Source organism: Rana temporaria, chromosome 4 (assembly GCF_905171775.1).
Source record: "Rana temporaria chromosome 4, aRanTem1.1, whole genome shotgun sequence".
Classification (NCBI taxonomy): Eukaryota; Metazoa; Chordata; class Amphibia; order Anura; family Ranidae; genus Rana; species Rana temporaria.
In genome coordinates, this window is record NC_053492.1 from 217,641,912 (window position 1) to 217,657,013 (window position 15,102).

The window sequence follows — 15,102 nt, forward strand, 5'->3', positions numbered from 1 at the left end:
ACAAGTAAACTCCTTAGAAGGTCATGTGCGTCAGAGGGGGGCGGGGTCGCAGAGCGTCACACAGCGGGGGAATTCAATTTCAATCGCGCCGCCCGGAGAAGAAGTTCCCGCCGTGTCACACTCATGTGACCCCGCCCCCCTCTGACGCACATGACCTTCTAAGGAGTTTACTTGTGGCGTCAGAGGGGGGCGGGTCCCAGGAGCGGGAAAACGGCGGCCAATTACAATTCAAACGCAGGGGACGAGAAGGCGGCGGACCGAGAAGAAGACCGCAGAAGACCCAAGATGCGGACGAGGAGGCTGGCGGAGAAGACAACGGGCAAGATGCGGGACCAGAAGGCGGAAGGACGGACGGAGAAGATAGAAGAAGACGTCGGGCAAGATGTGGACTAGAAGAAAGAGGCAGCGGAAGAACCCCGAAGGAAAGAAGAAAAGAAGATTTTATTAAAAGATTTGTCAAAAACCGGCTACTGTCATTTTTATCACTTTGACATTTTTTTTGGGGTGAAATGGTAGAGGTACAATGTACCCCATTACCATTTCACACAGGGGGGGGTCAGGATCTGGGGGTCCCCTTTGTTAAAGGGGTCTTCCAGATTCTGATAAACCTCCCGCCCGCATACCCCCACAACCACCGGGCAAGGGTTGTGGGGATGAGACCCTTGTCCCCATCAACATGGGGACATCCTCCCCATGTTGAGGGCATGTGGCCTGGTGCGGTTCAGGAGAGGGGGGGGGGCCGCACTCTGTCCCCCCCTCTTTTCTGCGGCCGGCCAGGTCAACGTGCTCGGATAAGGGTCTGGTGTGGATTTTTAGGGGGACTCCACGCCATTTTTTTTTTCAATTTGGGGTGGAGTTCCCCTTAAAATCCACACCAGACCTGAAGGGTCTGGAATGGATATTTGCCGGGAACCGCACGTCTTTTTTTTTTTTTGGTTTTTACGGCGGGGTTCCCCTTAATATCCATTCCAGACCTGAAGGGCCTGGTAATTTAATTTGGGGGAACCCCTACACATTTTTTTGTTTGTTTTATGAATGAATCCCTTTAGAATTGTCAGAGCCGACAATTCATTATAGCCGCGTGTGAATTTTTAAATGACTTTTTTCCTTCAGAATGTCACTTTGTGCAGGGGGAGTTCTAAGTGCGGGAAAAATGCGCTATTTCACATGCTGACATTACACCCCCCCTAGGTACGAAATTTAAAGGAATATTTCACTTTTATTGTTTCACTTTAAGAATTATTAATTTCACTGCTCCCGAAAAAACGGCCGTTTTAAAAAATAAAAAAAGCATTGATACATGTTCCCTGGGGCAGGACTGAGGTCCCCAAACACTTTTTAGGACTAAACTTGCAGATTAGCCTTTAAAATGAACACTTTTGATTTCTCCCATAGACTTCTATAGGGAGTTCGGCGCGGCTTTACATATTAGTTTCAATGCGCCGGCTGCTACGCTGGTTCATGCGCCTGATTAAGCCTCCACCCGGAGTACTAATTAATGCATGAACCAGCGCAGCGCACATAGCTTAGTAAATCAGGCCCAGTGTGTCCTAAAACCATTGTTTCATACTGAAACTTAGGAAAGAATCCAAAATTAGAAGTTTTCACCAGAGAGAAACAATACTTAGAGCTTTGGAGAGAGTAAACACTACAGATATATGCGCTTTGATCAGGTTTCATGACTGAGGTTCACAATCAATTTAAGTCCTATTTGTATAGGTAAGCATTTTTAAAAGTGAGATGCGGCTCATTGATTGACATTGCTTCTGAAACACAACCATCACTCATCTCTATCCTAGGTGGGACTCTCACTCATAGACAGATTGGGCCATAACTTAAAGGGGAGTTCCACCCACAATTTCACTTTTTAAATATAAATACCCCTGTAATACACAAGCTTAATGTATTCTAGTAAAGTTAGTCTGTAAACTAAGGTCCATTTTGTTAGACCGTGGCCATCTTAAGTGTGGGCATCATGAAGCCAGACTGTAAGACTTCCTGGATTTCAGCTTTGCATATTTCGCACATGCTCAGTGCACAAGCAATGTAATAGGTTTCAGTCAGGTTTGCAAGGACTACTGGGAAACATGATGCCTATCCCAGAAACCCTTGCAACTAGCCTAGGCAAATAAGGAGGAGGAAGTAATGAAGGACTACAAAATAAAGGTATTTACAAGCAACAAATTAAATAAAAATTGTCCATTCTGAACACTATGAGATTAGAGCATGCAGCACAGACAAACATAAAAAAATGGGTGGAACTCCACTTTAAGAGGGCATGAGAGCATGGGCAGGCAAAATCTAAATATGTTTCTCTAATATTTTTTTTTTGTTTTTTGTCCTGAAAAAATGGAAAAAGGCACCTGCATGAAAGAATGTGTAGCATTAGAGTATATTCTTGTCACTATTGGGTAAAGGTGAGAACTAGGGGGCGCTACAAGTGCTTAAACAAAGCTAAATATTCATAGAATAGTGCAAGTTGATTTCCTTTCGATTCAACAATATTTACAACGCCGAACATCCTCAGTGCCAGGGACAGGCACCAACAAGAGTAAGGGGCCATTTGGCGCTGTATGTTTTTATAGCTTCTTATTAAAACGTTATTATACTATGGCGGTCCTCTCTTTTCTCGGTTTTGCTACATGTTAATGGAGTCTGGCTGACTCAAGGGATTAAGATCCGTGCATGAAGTCCAAGGCTTGTGATACATGCTATTTGTGACCTCTTTTTAAGTAAATAGGTCAACACCATTTGGTAAGGTGCCATCCTTGAGCACATTTGGGGTGATCTTCCGTTTTGGTGGAGGTGGAAATCTTGTATAGTGGATTGAATCAATCTTCGAGCACAAGCTTTATTGAGCACCAGCACTTTATTTATGGACTTTTTTGCACATTTTTAATTATTTTGTTTATTTATCATATTCAGGCTATCACTCACATTGTTTGTTATGGTACATTTTATCTAATTTATTGTTGGTTATGATTGCAATCATCTTGCACTATTCTATGAATATTTAGCTTTGTTTAAGCACTTGTAATGCCCCCTAGTTCTCACCTTTACCCAATATTCTTTCAGTTCACTGATTTTTGGGGAGCAGCTCATAAACATAAGGATTTAATTTATATTCACATCCATATTATTAATTTATTACATTCACATATATCTAGTTGGCGCAAGATTTTTATCTCTCATATTGTTGTCACTACAGGGGGGAAATGAGAAAGGGTGAAAATAGGGCACTCAGACTATTCATACTTTAAATGAAATATCTGCATGTGTGTGGCTATTGTTATTTCTTTCCTGTCAATATCTTACTGAATTGTGAGAGTGTCAATGAAAACATTATTGTATCAGCTTTTCAGATACAACCAATATGCATATGTGTGTACACATATATCCACATATAGTAGTCTTAATTGTGTACACATATTAAAATCATAACTATTAATAAAATGGTAGGAAAAAATGCACCTGGCTCCCTTTTTCACCTTGATTTCCTTTGTCACCCTGAAAAAAAATATAGAAAAAAAACATTATGTATAGGCAGTCTACTCTCACCATAGGTTTGTGCCTAAGAAACTTTGGATTTCAATGTTTCATTCTACCTTCTTCTACCATTTAGCAGAATAGAAAATCTGGTAAGTAAATCTGCTTTTACTGTCTAAATTAAACAATCATTTAACTTTTGCAGTGCAGATGCAGCCCCACTGTAAGGGAGGACTTTACTTTTTCCAAATGTGGACTTTAAAAGGAACCCCTGAGAACAGAAATAAGAGTCCACCTCTAACTGTTTAAAATATGCCAGTTCCAATGCTGTCATTCTCATCCTGGATTTACTACATGGTGAGTAACTGACCAGGAATAAGCATGAAGTTCAGACTTTTCAGACTTTACTGGCTACATACTCGTTAAAGATCAGAACCGTACTTGATAGTAAACTCAGGATAAGAATGGCAACCCCAAAGCATTACCCTTTTAAAAACAAGTCAGCAATGTTGCTTCATGTGTTATCATCCTTACAGCTTCAAAATAAGCTAAGCATCTTTAAAAAAAAAAAAATTGGGGTTTCATTCCTAATGGAATGTAGACCTTTAACATAGCAAACTGAATTTCCATATTTAATTCAATGCCAACTGAATAAAGTAGAGATGTGTCCTCTTTGATCGCTCAATCATATTTAAGCAGAATCCCCCTCACAGCGGACTCTGGTAGTCACCGCTGACCCACACTGGACTCTCCCACATATATATACGGTGAGCTTGCAGGTCAACTCCCACATCCAGTATAACCCCTCGACCCCCCAGCTGAGCATACCATACGCTCTTGATCCCCCCTCCGCTTCCCTAACCCTACCCGAGACTCACCACCCTCCACCTACCTTTCCCACTTGCTCCCCTTTCCCAGTCCCTTCTCCCTCCCATCGTCTCTGACTCCCCTGAGCCTTCTTGAAAGTCCTTATACCCCTACCCCTTTACCAAACATGGCCTCTCACGGGCCGAAAACCTCAAAATTCCCGCTAAAGCTAATCTCCCTTAATGCCAAAGGCCTGAATACCCCAGAAAACCATTCCAAATTACATATTCAAGCAGAAATTCTGTATTTTTTTTTTTCAATTGCCCTTACAAAATTTGACATTTTAAGTGAGCAAAGCATTATATTATTCACTAAGTAAAGTGGACTGTCTGTATTCCCTTAGTAAATTAACCCTATTATCTGAATGCTACATGAGATAACAAACATTTTCTGTAACAATTTAGGAAAAGGTGACAGTTCACTGCCATGAGGCAACATGGCCCAGTTCATTCCTTGACTCTCTACATCCTTCAACTTCCACACATCATCCTTTAATTAGAGTGGTTTAGTTTATCAGCAACTCAGCTTATTTCATCTATCAAAAATATCTAGTGGTCTGCATAATAACTAATGTACTAAAGTATATGACAACATTTTGATCAACAAATCTGATTTACGTGTATAGATTCAGATTGCACCATATGTCAAATTAGGCAGTTTTGTCTTACCAACAGCAAATAATAAAAAAAATGAATTTGTTTGCCATCACTAATATTGCAGATCCCAATATAATAAATATTGTTTACACTAAGAACAATGAAAAACATGTATTTAAATATTTACCTTTAAACCTGTAAGTCCTGGTATACCTGTGTATCCTTGTGGGCCCATAAGGCCAATTACACCCTTCTCTCCCTGGCAGAGAAAATGTATATCAGAACATAGTAGCTGTTATTATTTATCAATGTCATTATTAGCTCTTGGAACATACCTAACATATCTTGCAAGACATCTCAGGTCATTGTGAACCTGACCAGCTTTGAAAACTTGGCACCGGAGACACAAGGTTTTTTTCCTAGTATTTGAGCTTTAGACCTCCTCCTATGCAATGATAGTACATGCCACATAGATGTACAACTACCTACCAGCCAACCCCCATGTCCATTTGTCATTATTCTGGTAATTTAAGAACACCTTTAGATTACATGTTTGTAATGTGTGAGAGGTATTCCTATACGTACTCCTTGTTATTCCTTAAAAAATGACAATTGAATTTAGCATTAGTGCTTAGTTCCACAAATATTTTTCACCACAGCCACAAACTGGCATGGGTTTAGAGAAGATTCAACCACCACATGGCACTGTGAAATCTGTCTTTCCAGTGGAATACACTGGGAAGTTGAATAAACCTTTTAACTTTAGAAGAGCTGCAATGTTCCCTGAATAATATTAGTAGATCTATGAGTTCACTGAAGTTGAAAATATCTGTTAGAATAACACAATAATAACATAAAAATTTGTATTACTAAATAATAGAATAACTATGACTACAATTTTTGTCAAGGACACCAGCCTTTTTTTTTTTTTAATTGCACACTATTTAATTTTAAACTCCTAATTAAATTAAAACATATATAAAAAATATATATATATATTTTTTAAATTAAATAATGATAGCCTGTGAGAAACCTTAAACAATGGAAAAGGTGGTCTCATGTATGTGTCTCTGTTCGCAATGCATTATCCAAGAAAACAACAATGCTAGCATATGCATTAAAGCTACATTATGTAGGAGTAGAACCTTAAATATTATTGAACCATTCCTGTCCACATTTCCACTACAGCTGCTGTTTATTTGGGAGTACATAGAACACTGAAGATTCAGGCTGCACACAAGTGCACACAAGTCTTCCATAACCTCCAAAATACCTATGGATAACACATTAAATTGGGTCAACCCATGGGTTTTAGCTGACCAATTACCACAAATTAAGTCTATTATATGTGTACTTTATTTCTTTTAGCCCACCTCACCTTAATCTGGTTATACTTCCTCACAGGTTCCAAAACTCCATAGAAGTCATGGTTCCTATGCCATACACTGAAAATAGATAGTTGTATGCAGTTTGGAATAAATGGCTCTATAGTATTATTTTGTTTCTATGTTTCTGAATGTATAGGTGGCCGCAGGGCATAAAGTAACGATTTGCATGGCTCTACCCATTATCTTCAAATGAGAAGTAATCCCAATTAAGAATTTGTACCATCTGTATAATACATAAAAAACTGTTTTAAAATAAAGATGGCCATTGGTGAACTTATGAAAATTCTCAGGGTCTGCCTGACTCTGCATTCAATTTTATTTGAGTCACTGGAAAAGCATGCAACCACTGAAGTCAGAAGGTAGTTAGAATTCAACATCAACTTCACCCCATTTACTATATGGTTGAACTAGCTAATCAGCTAGCACTTTTAGTAGGAGAGATCAGCATTGAGAACCTCAATCGTTTTTTCTTACAGGCTCACTTTTAATTGTATTGAATTATATGTCACGGCCTTTTGAAGTGCATAAATCAAAATCATGTAATAGCAAATAAAGACACTCATGTTTGCAATGATTTTTAACTTACCTTTGCTCCTGCTAATCCTTGTTTGCCTTCTACTCCAGAATCACCTTTATTTCCCTATAAGATAATTCGATTATTTTTGTCTATATTGCTGTCTAATGTATTTTGAACTGTCATTTAAAATTACATATTTAAATTTATAGCAGAAATTAATAAAGGTTCATTACCTTTTGTCCAGGCATTCCTGATGCTCCAGGTAAGCCTTCGGGTCCAGGTATTCCCTTGATTATAGTAATAAAATATGAGTTTAAAGTAATCTAGCAAATCCCATATTATGATAGGTGGTTCTACATAACACTTATACCGGTTCACACAGGGGCGGCATGACTTTGGGGGCAACTCGGCAAGGCAATCTCAAGACGACTTCAGAGGCAACTTACAAAATGACTTCTGTATTAAAGTCAATGCAAGTCGCCCAGAGTCGCCCCCAAAGTCGTACAAAAACCCTTTTCTAAATCGGAGCAACTTGAGTGGCTCCTATTAGAATGGTTCCATTGAACAGAGCGGAGCCACTGTGTGAACCGGCTCTAAGGCACAAAAAATAAACTAAAATGGAAACAAATATTTATTTTCTATTCAAAACAGCTCTCTACTTTCTGATACACTGGTTCTGGCAGAGGTCTATTGTATTTTATTATTACATCAGCCAGTCTATATTTTAACAACAGTTGGCAATGCAAGTACAATAGAGCATTGTAGGCCACAGTCCTGGTAAAAGTCATGGGCCTAAGAGAGGGATAGGCCTATTTAATGAACTGTGTAAGGACTGAAATGCAGTAAACTACAGCAGCTAATCAGAACTAACGTAAAATCAGACCTGCACAAAATTGATTCTGATTGCTTAGTGTTGGCATTCTATTTTGTATCTAGGGCTGTATTATTTGTACATTTTTATTGAAGAAGTCCGATAGTGGTCCTACATGGAGTAAAAACACTTGAAATATTATGCTGCTCACTCTGGTCAAAATATTCTCCGATCCCATCTCTATACCAGGCACAAAAGTGGTATTAAAAACCTGAGAGAGTTTCTAACCTTTAATTGCATTACCCAAAACATAATAAACAGTTTTGCCTAGAGTTGGGCTTTTTTTCGTTGTCTTATTTTATTAAGTTATTCCTTCTATTCAGTATGTACTTCTAACTAAATGACCATTTTCTTCTTTTAGTTCATTTCTATTATAATGTTGAAATAAAACAGTTTTCACTGATAACAAGCAGATGTGAGACTTTCATGGCTAAGCAATATAAACTAATTGATGTGGCCTACAGGAATTCAGATTGAATTCAGATTGAAATCATAAATGTTTTTAATTTACTTTGTATATACAGTATACATACAGTATCTCACAAAAGTGAGTACACCCCTCATATTTTTGTAAATATTTTATTATATCTTTTCATGTGACAACGCTGAAGAAATTACACTTTGCTACAATGTAAAGTAGTGAGTGTACAGCTTGTATAACAGTGTAAATTTGCTGTCCCCTCAAAATAACTCAACACACAGCCATTAATGTCTAAATCGCTGGCAACAAAAGTGAGTACACCCCTAAGTGAAAATGTCCAAATTGGACCCAAAATGTCAATATTTTGTGTGGCCACCATTATTTTCTAGCACTGCCTTAACCCTCTTGGGCATGGAGTTCACCAGAGCTTCACAGGTTGCAACTGGAGTTCTCTTCCACTCCTGCATGATGACATCACAGAGCTGGTGGCTGTTGGAGACCTTGCGCTCCTCCACTTTCCATTTGAGGATGCCCCACAGATGCTCAATAGGGTTTATTTCTGGAGACATGCTTGGCCAGTCCTTTACCTTTACCCTCAGCTTCTTTAGCAAGGCAGTGGTTATCTTGGAGGTTTGTTTGGGGTCGTTATCATGTTGGAATACTGCCCTGCGGACCTGTCTCCGAAAGGGAGGGGATCATACTCTACTTCAGTATGTCACAGTACATGTTGGCATTCATGGTTCCCTCAATGAACTGTAGCTCCTCAGTGCCAGCAGCACTCATACAGCGCCAGACCATGACACTCCCACCACCATGCTTGACTGTAGGCAAGACACACTTGTCTTTGTACTCCTCACCTGGTTGCCTCAACACACGCTTGACACCATTTGAACCAAACAAGTTTATCTTGGTCTCATCAGACCACAGGACATAGTTCCAGTAATCCATGTTCTTAGTCTGCTTGTCTTCAGCAAACTATTTGCAGGCTTTCATGTGCATCGTCTTTAGAAGAGGCTTCTTTCTGGGACAACAGCATGCTGGCAGCACTCACATGTCTATTTCAAAGACAAACTCTGGATATGACGCTGAGCATGTGCACTTAACTTCTTTGGTCGACCATAGCAAGGCCTGTTCTGAGTGGAACCTGTCCTGTTAAACCGCTGTATGGTCTTGGCCACCGTGCTGCAGCTCAGTTTCAGGTTCTTGGCAGTCTTCTTATGCCCTATGCCATTTTTATGTAGAGCAACAATTCTTTTTTTCAGATCCTCAGATAATTCTTTGCCATGAGGTGCCATGTTGAACTTCCAGTGACCAGTATGAGAGAGTGAGAGCAATAACACCAAATTTAGCACATCTGCACCCCATTCATAACTGAGACCTTGTAACACCAACGGGTTACATGACACCCGGGGAGGGAAAATGGCTAATTGGGCCCACTTTTTTTGCCAGCGGTTTAGACATTAATGGCTGTGTGTTGAGTTATTACAAGGGGACAGCACATTTACACTGTTATACAAGCTGTACACTCACTACTTTACATTGTAGCAAAGTGTTATTTCTTCAGTGTTGTCACATGAAAAGATATAATAAAATATTTACAAAAATGTGAGGGGTGTACTAACTTTTGTGAGATACTGTGTGTGTGTATATATATATATAGATATAGATATATATATATATATATATATATATATATATATATATATATATATATATATATATATATATATATATATATATATATATATAGATATATATATATATATATAGATATATAGATATATAGATATATATCTATATATACAGTCTATATACACATACACACACTTTTTTTTAATGTTTTCCATATAATGCCTCTTCCAGAGATACTCTTTGTTAGGACATCCATAAAGACTTTAGTTGTTTCTCTTTAGAACCTAGCTGTTACTTCCAAGAATCATTTGGAATATAAAACATTTATTCCAAAGTCAAAATTTCCAAAAGGGAATTCCCAATGTCTTGTTCCATCTGGAGTTAATGTAGTTCTTCGTATTGCTATTTCAATCTATTTTTCCTATCCAACAATAGCAACAGCTGCTAAATAAGGGTATACTGTAGGTTATTTAGAGCTTCAGTTGAACTAATTAAAGTACTATAATATGAATATGTAACAGCACTGAATAAATTGAAATTGTCACGCTAATAAACCATTAAAATGTATTTAAAGCTAAACTTTGGACATAAAAACATTAATTTAAGTATATTCCTCAATAGCCACATAAGCTATAAATCCACTTTCTGTGCACAACCCACAAATTACCTTAATAACAGTAGTGGTGACATCGTCATCGTAATGCACATAGTTTGCGCAGAGAGAAGAAGCGTTTGAGGGACCCAACAGGTCCATCCACTGCAGACTTCTTGTAGAAAACTACAGTAAAGGGGCAAAGCATGACCAGGCACCCTGCACAACAGATCAAGAGCAGCAATGACTGGTCCTAATACTAAAAGCTCCTGCACAGAGGCAAAGACTCACACTGGATTGCTGCACAGATCTAGAATACATAAATGGGGTTCTGACATTTTCTAAACAATCTTGTTCCTTCCATAATCCAAATACCATAATGACCTGAAAACTTGGAAAGTTGTTAATTGCTCAAGTAACTGAGAAATTACCCCCATTCATGTTTAGTGTTACTAAACCCACAACAGTAAATCAAGTCTGTATATGCAGTAAAGCATTCTTGTTATACCCATTGCAGAATCTAATGGGTTAATTCCTTGCACAGTGTAAAAAGCCTGTTTGGTCCTGCCTTTTCTTATCCTCCCTTTCTTCCAGAGTCCCCAAACCAGCTCCAGATAGTACATGTGATCGGCACATGGCCAATCAGCATTGTCCAGACAGAGGGTCAGGGGTCCTGCATTCTCATAGGACAATCATTGGGGAATGAAAACTCCTCCTACAAGCTTTAACCAGACACTGATAGAAGTCACAAGGCTGTTCTAATTGCTGATGAGAAAGGGTATTTAGCAGTTTAGTCACTAGTGCAATAGAGCATCATCATATGACTTGTGTGGCAGTTATCAGGGATACTGACCGGTGTACTTCAAACAGTTTTATCTAAATCCATGTACCGTACTTTAATGAAAGACTCTTTTTGTTTCCCTGAGTGAGTTCAAAACTCTTCTCTCCACCTCTTTCATGTACAGGTGAACTACAATGGGAGACGCTGTTGATTCCATTGCACAAGCATATTTCTGTTTGGAGACAATATCATTGTACTTGGCATAGGGGACGTTAAGACATTATTTCAACCTATAACTAGCCATTGCAGTAAGGTGCACATGGAAGGGCAACACACATCACAAACAAACAAAAGATTTCTCAGCACACTTACCAGCCAGCATGCAAAACAACCAATTTGACCCCGTCTAACAATTTACATTAAAAGCAGACAGCTTCTTTAATGTTCCGCTACCGTTCTTTCTTTCCCAGGTTAACTCCTCTTTTTTATTGTTGCTGGTCTATAGTTGTATAACAATGGATGTCTTGATCTGTCTTTAATTTGCCTTGGTATACAGCTTGCTTGCTGTAGGCTAGTTGAGTATGCTTTAATGCTGAACATTCTTTCTTTCTCAGTAGGTAGTTGTGGTGCCAAACTCTGCTTACTATCACCAACTTTCTGTCCCAGGGCATCATTTGTGGAGTGGGTTGTTCCCACACACTATTCCCACGCAGTCATTGTTGAACACTCTTTAAAATCTTAATAACTCAATGACCTTTCACTCTGGGAAAAAAATCACAAACTGCTAGGAGTGAGTCCCTAATGTGGACACCGGAGGTTAAGCTTTAACCTAAAATGTCTAGCATTTAACTTATTTACCCCGGTGTTTCACAACACTTCACACTTTTAACCATGAACTCTATTTCCAACACTCATGGGAACTGAAGAAGCCATATAGAGGAGTCCTGAAATGTCTTCAATAAGTCTAACTGAATGTGACTTACTACTATTAATTTTACCAGGGGTCTTCAAACTTTCGAAAAAAAAGGCCAGTTTACGGGCCTTCAGACTTTAAGGGGGGGACAGACAGACTAGGGCCATTTGGAGTAGAAAATGTCCAGGTGTCCAGTGGGAGTAAATAATACCATATATTTTGTGACAGTGGGAGAACTAGTGCCCCATCGTTGGTGTCAATGGAAAGAATTGATGGTGTCAGTTAGAGGAATAGTGCCCCATTGGTGTCAGCAACAAGAATTATACCCCATTGGAGTTGGATGGAATAGTGCCCCAAGGGCCGTGTTAAGGCAAGCAAAGGGCCGCATCCGGCCTCAGGGCTGCAGTTTGGAGACCCCTGATCTATACTATGACCTGGATAAATAAGAACCTTCAGATACAGTTCCCTGCCTAATGTTTCATGTGTGGATAATTGCTTCACACTGACAAATTCATTGACATGTTAATACTGGTAGTCAGGGCTTTTTTTCAGGGGGAACTTGGGGGAACTCAGTTCCACAACCTCTGGCTCCGACCCTTTGGTGCCTGCTCACCACAATCACTTGTAAACACAGAAGTCTGTTTTTTGTGTTTACAAGTGACAGCTCTACACTCTGTGTGTAACTGTCAGGGCACAGACCTTTTACGGTCACATTCCCCAGTTGGTTCTGGGTAGAATCGAACCTGGGACCTCTCCATTTACAAGTCCAGCTCTTTGCCTCTGAGCCACTGCTCAGTGCTATTCTGTGTGCTGTCCGATGGAGCCTGGTTCTGAACCTGTACTTCTGTGGACCAATCAGTGGCCAGTGCGGCCTATTTAAGCCAGCCCCTTCCTCTTTGCTAATTGCTGGTTCGTTGTCAGCTTTACCCTGTGAGAGAACCTTGAAACCTGAATACCCTGACCTGTTTGACCCGGATTGGACCTTGACTATTCTCTGCCGTCTCCTACACTTGACCCCTGCCTGCTTATCGGATTTGCTGTTGTCTCCTGCCCCTTGACCTTGGCTTGCTCTCACGGACTTCCTCTGATCTCTCCAACTCCTGACCCACGGCCTGTGACCCGGATTTGCCTTGTTTCCTGTTGGTCCCTTCTGGACTTACCTGCCTGTTCCTGCCTGATCAACGACTGTCTCCAGTCCTCTGCACCTGCCCTGCTTTCGTCAGCTGCACCAGGTCTGCCTACCAGTTCCCGGCACCGGTGCCTCCTTGTGCCGTCCCTCCTCTGTTCTAACTCCAGGGAGTGGTCTGCACAGGGTCGCAAAGGTGAGCCGCCCTCAGCATCTCGGCCTCGGTGAGTACTTACCTTAATGGTCCTGACAGTAACCCCCTGAACTCTGCGCTCTGTATGTTATGCAATCCGGGTATTTAATGCCCCTTTAAGACCCTTCTACTGTTTGTGAAAACTGAACGGGGTCATGGTTGAGTTCCTGCACCTATTTTCTGAGAAAAAAAGCTCTGCTGGTAGTACAAAGAAGGCTGATTAGCTGCACAAACTGTTTACATATAATTGAAAGAATATGTTTTTGAGCCTGGGGGGTGGCGCTTTAAGCTCCTTTTCACCTGTATCTTTGTCCTACAATCTGTTAAAAAATTAGCTATTATAGGATCTATAGCTGAAGCTGCAATTTGTACTCACAACTGATTAAGTCTCACATTAACTCATTGCAATAAATCACTTTCTCATCTTAGTAAGTGCTCAGTCTGAAGTTTAAAACTGATGAATTAAGGCAAAAAAGCGAGCACAGTCTGATAACGGTTGATTTAGCTAGCTAATGATATATATATATATACAGTATCTCATAAAAGTGAGTACACCCCTCACATTTTTGTAAATATTTTATTATATCTTTTCATGTGACAACACTGAAGAAATTACATTTAGTAGTAGTGAGTGTACAGCTTGTATAACAGTGTAAATGTGGTGTCCCCTCAAAATAACTCAACACACAGCCATTAACCTCCCTGGCGGTATGATTCTTTCAGAAAAAAGGTGCTGAAAGCGGTACCATTATTTTGAAAGGAAATTTGGCGTTTTATACTGTAGGTCTGTAATTCTTAGGAATAACTCACTTAAATCTGACCAAACAACAGTTTTGTAGGCATCCCGGGTATGAAATTTTTTTAAAAACAAAATTATAAATTATAATATAATAAATAATTATAAATAATTATAACAAATAATAAAAAAATTATAATAAAAATTATTCAATAATGTAATCAACTCAAAATCACTGAAATTTGCTCAGTTGCAGAATTGTTGCTGTCATTACTTTTATTTTTTTATGACGAATTTCCCCACAAATCGCTATCGCACAATTCTGCAAGTGATTATAATTTATTATCGCTGTTTTCTAGCTGCTCTAAAACCATATTTGACATAAAGGGACATGTTTGGTTGCTATGGACAATCTACAGTTTGCAGGCAGAAAGAACAGTTTTTATTATATAAAAGTACATGTAGGACACTGGCCAGACCACTAGGGACAAGGGGGTGTGTATTTTTTACATACAGTACTGTAATCTATAAGATTACAGTATACTGTATGTAATGTGTTTGTTTACGTTTTTGAATTTGGCGCCGTTCTCCGCTCCCGTGTGTCGTAACGTCGCAGGGAACGGAGATCAGCGGCACAGGAGGACACTGTGTGAATCGAGCGAGGTCCCGCTCGCTCACACAGCGCGGTGACATCGCTGGATCCAGGGACAAGGTAAGTAAACACTGTCTGTGGATCCAGCGAGGCAAGCCCGAGTCTGACTCGGGGTTACCGATCCTAGCACAAAAATCTAACCCCGAGTCAGACTCGGGAATACCGCCAGAGGGGTTAATGTCTAAACCGCTAGCAACTAAAGTGAGTATGTCCCGAAGTGAAAATGTCCAAATTGGGCCCAATTAGCCATTTTCCCTCCTCGGTGTCATGTGACTCGTTAGTGTTACGAGCTCTCAGACGTGAATGGGGAGCAGGTTTGTTAAATTTGGTG

General features: G+C 39.8%; 1 protein-coding gene across 2 annotated transcripts in view; it reads right to left on the bottom strand.

Annotated features, from left to right (window-relative positions):
* LOC120936992 (collagen alpha-1(XXI) chain-like) overlaps positions 1–15,102 on the bottom strand; it is a 280,507-nt gene that overhangs the window by 38,958 nt on the left and 226,447 nt on the right. For both annotated transcript variants that reach the window (XM_040349853.1, XM_040349854.1), the window contains exons 20-23: positions 7,088–7,141; positions 6,924–6,977; positions 5,137–5,208; positions 3,472–3,507 (exon numbers count right to left, since the gene is read on the bottom strand). In XM_040349853.1, coding sequence (XP_040205787.1) covers positions 3,472–3,507; positions 5,137–5,208; positions 6,924–6,977; positions 7,088–7,141 — 216 coding nt within the window. The remainder of the gene's footprint in view (positions 1–3,471; positions 3,508–5,136; positions 5,209–6,923; positions 6,978–7,087; positions 7,142–15,102) is intronic.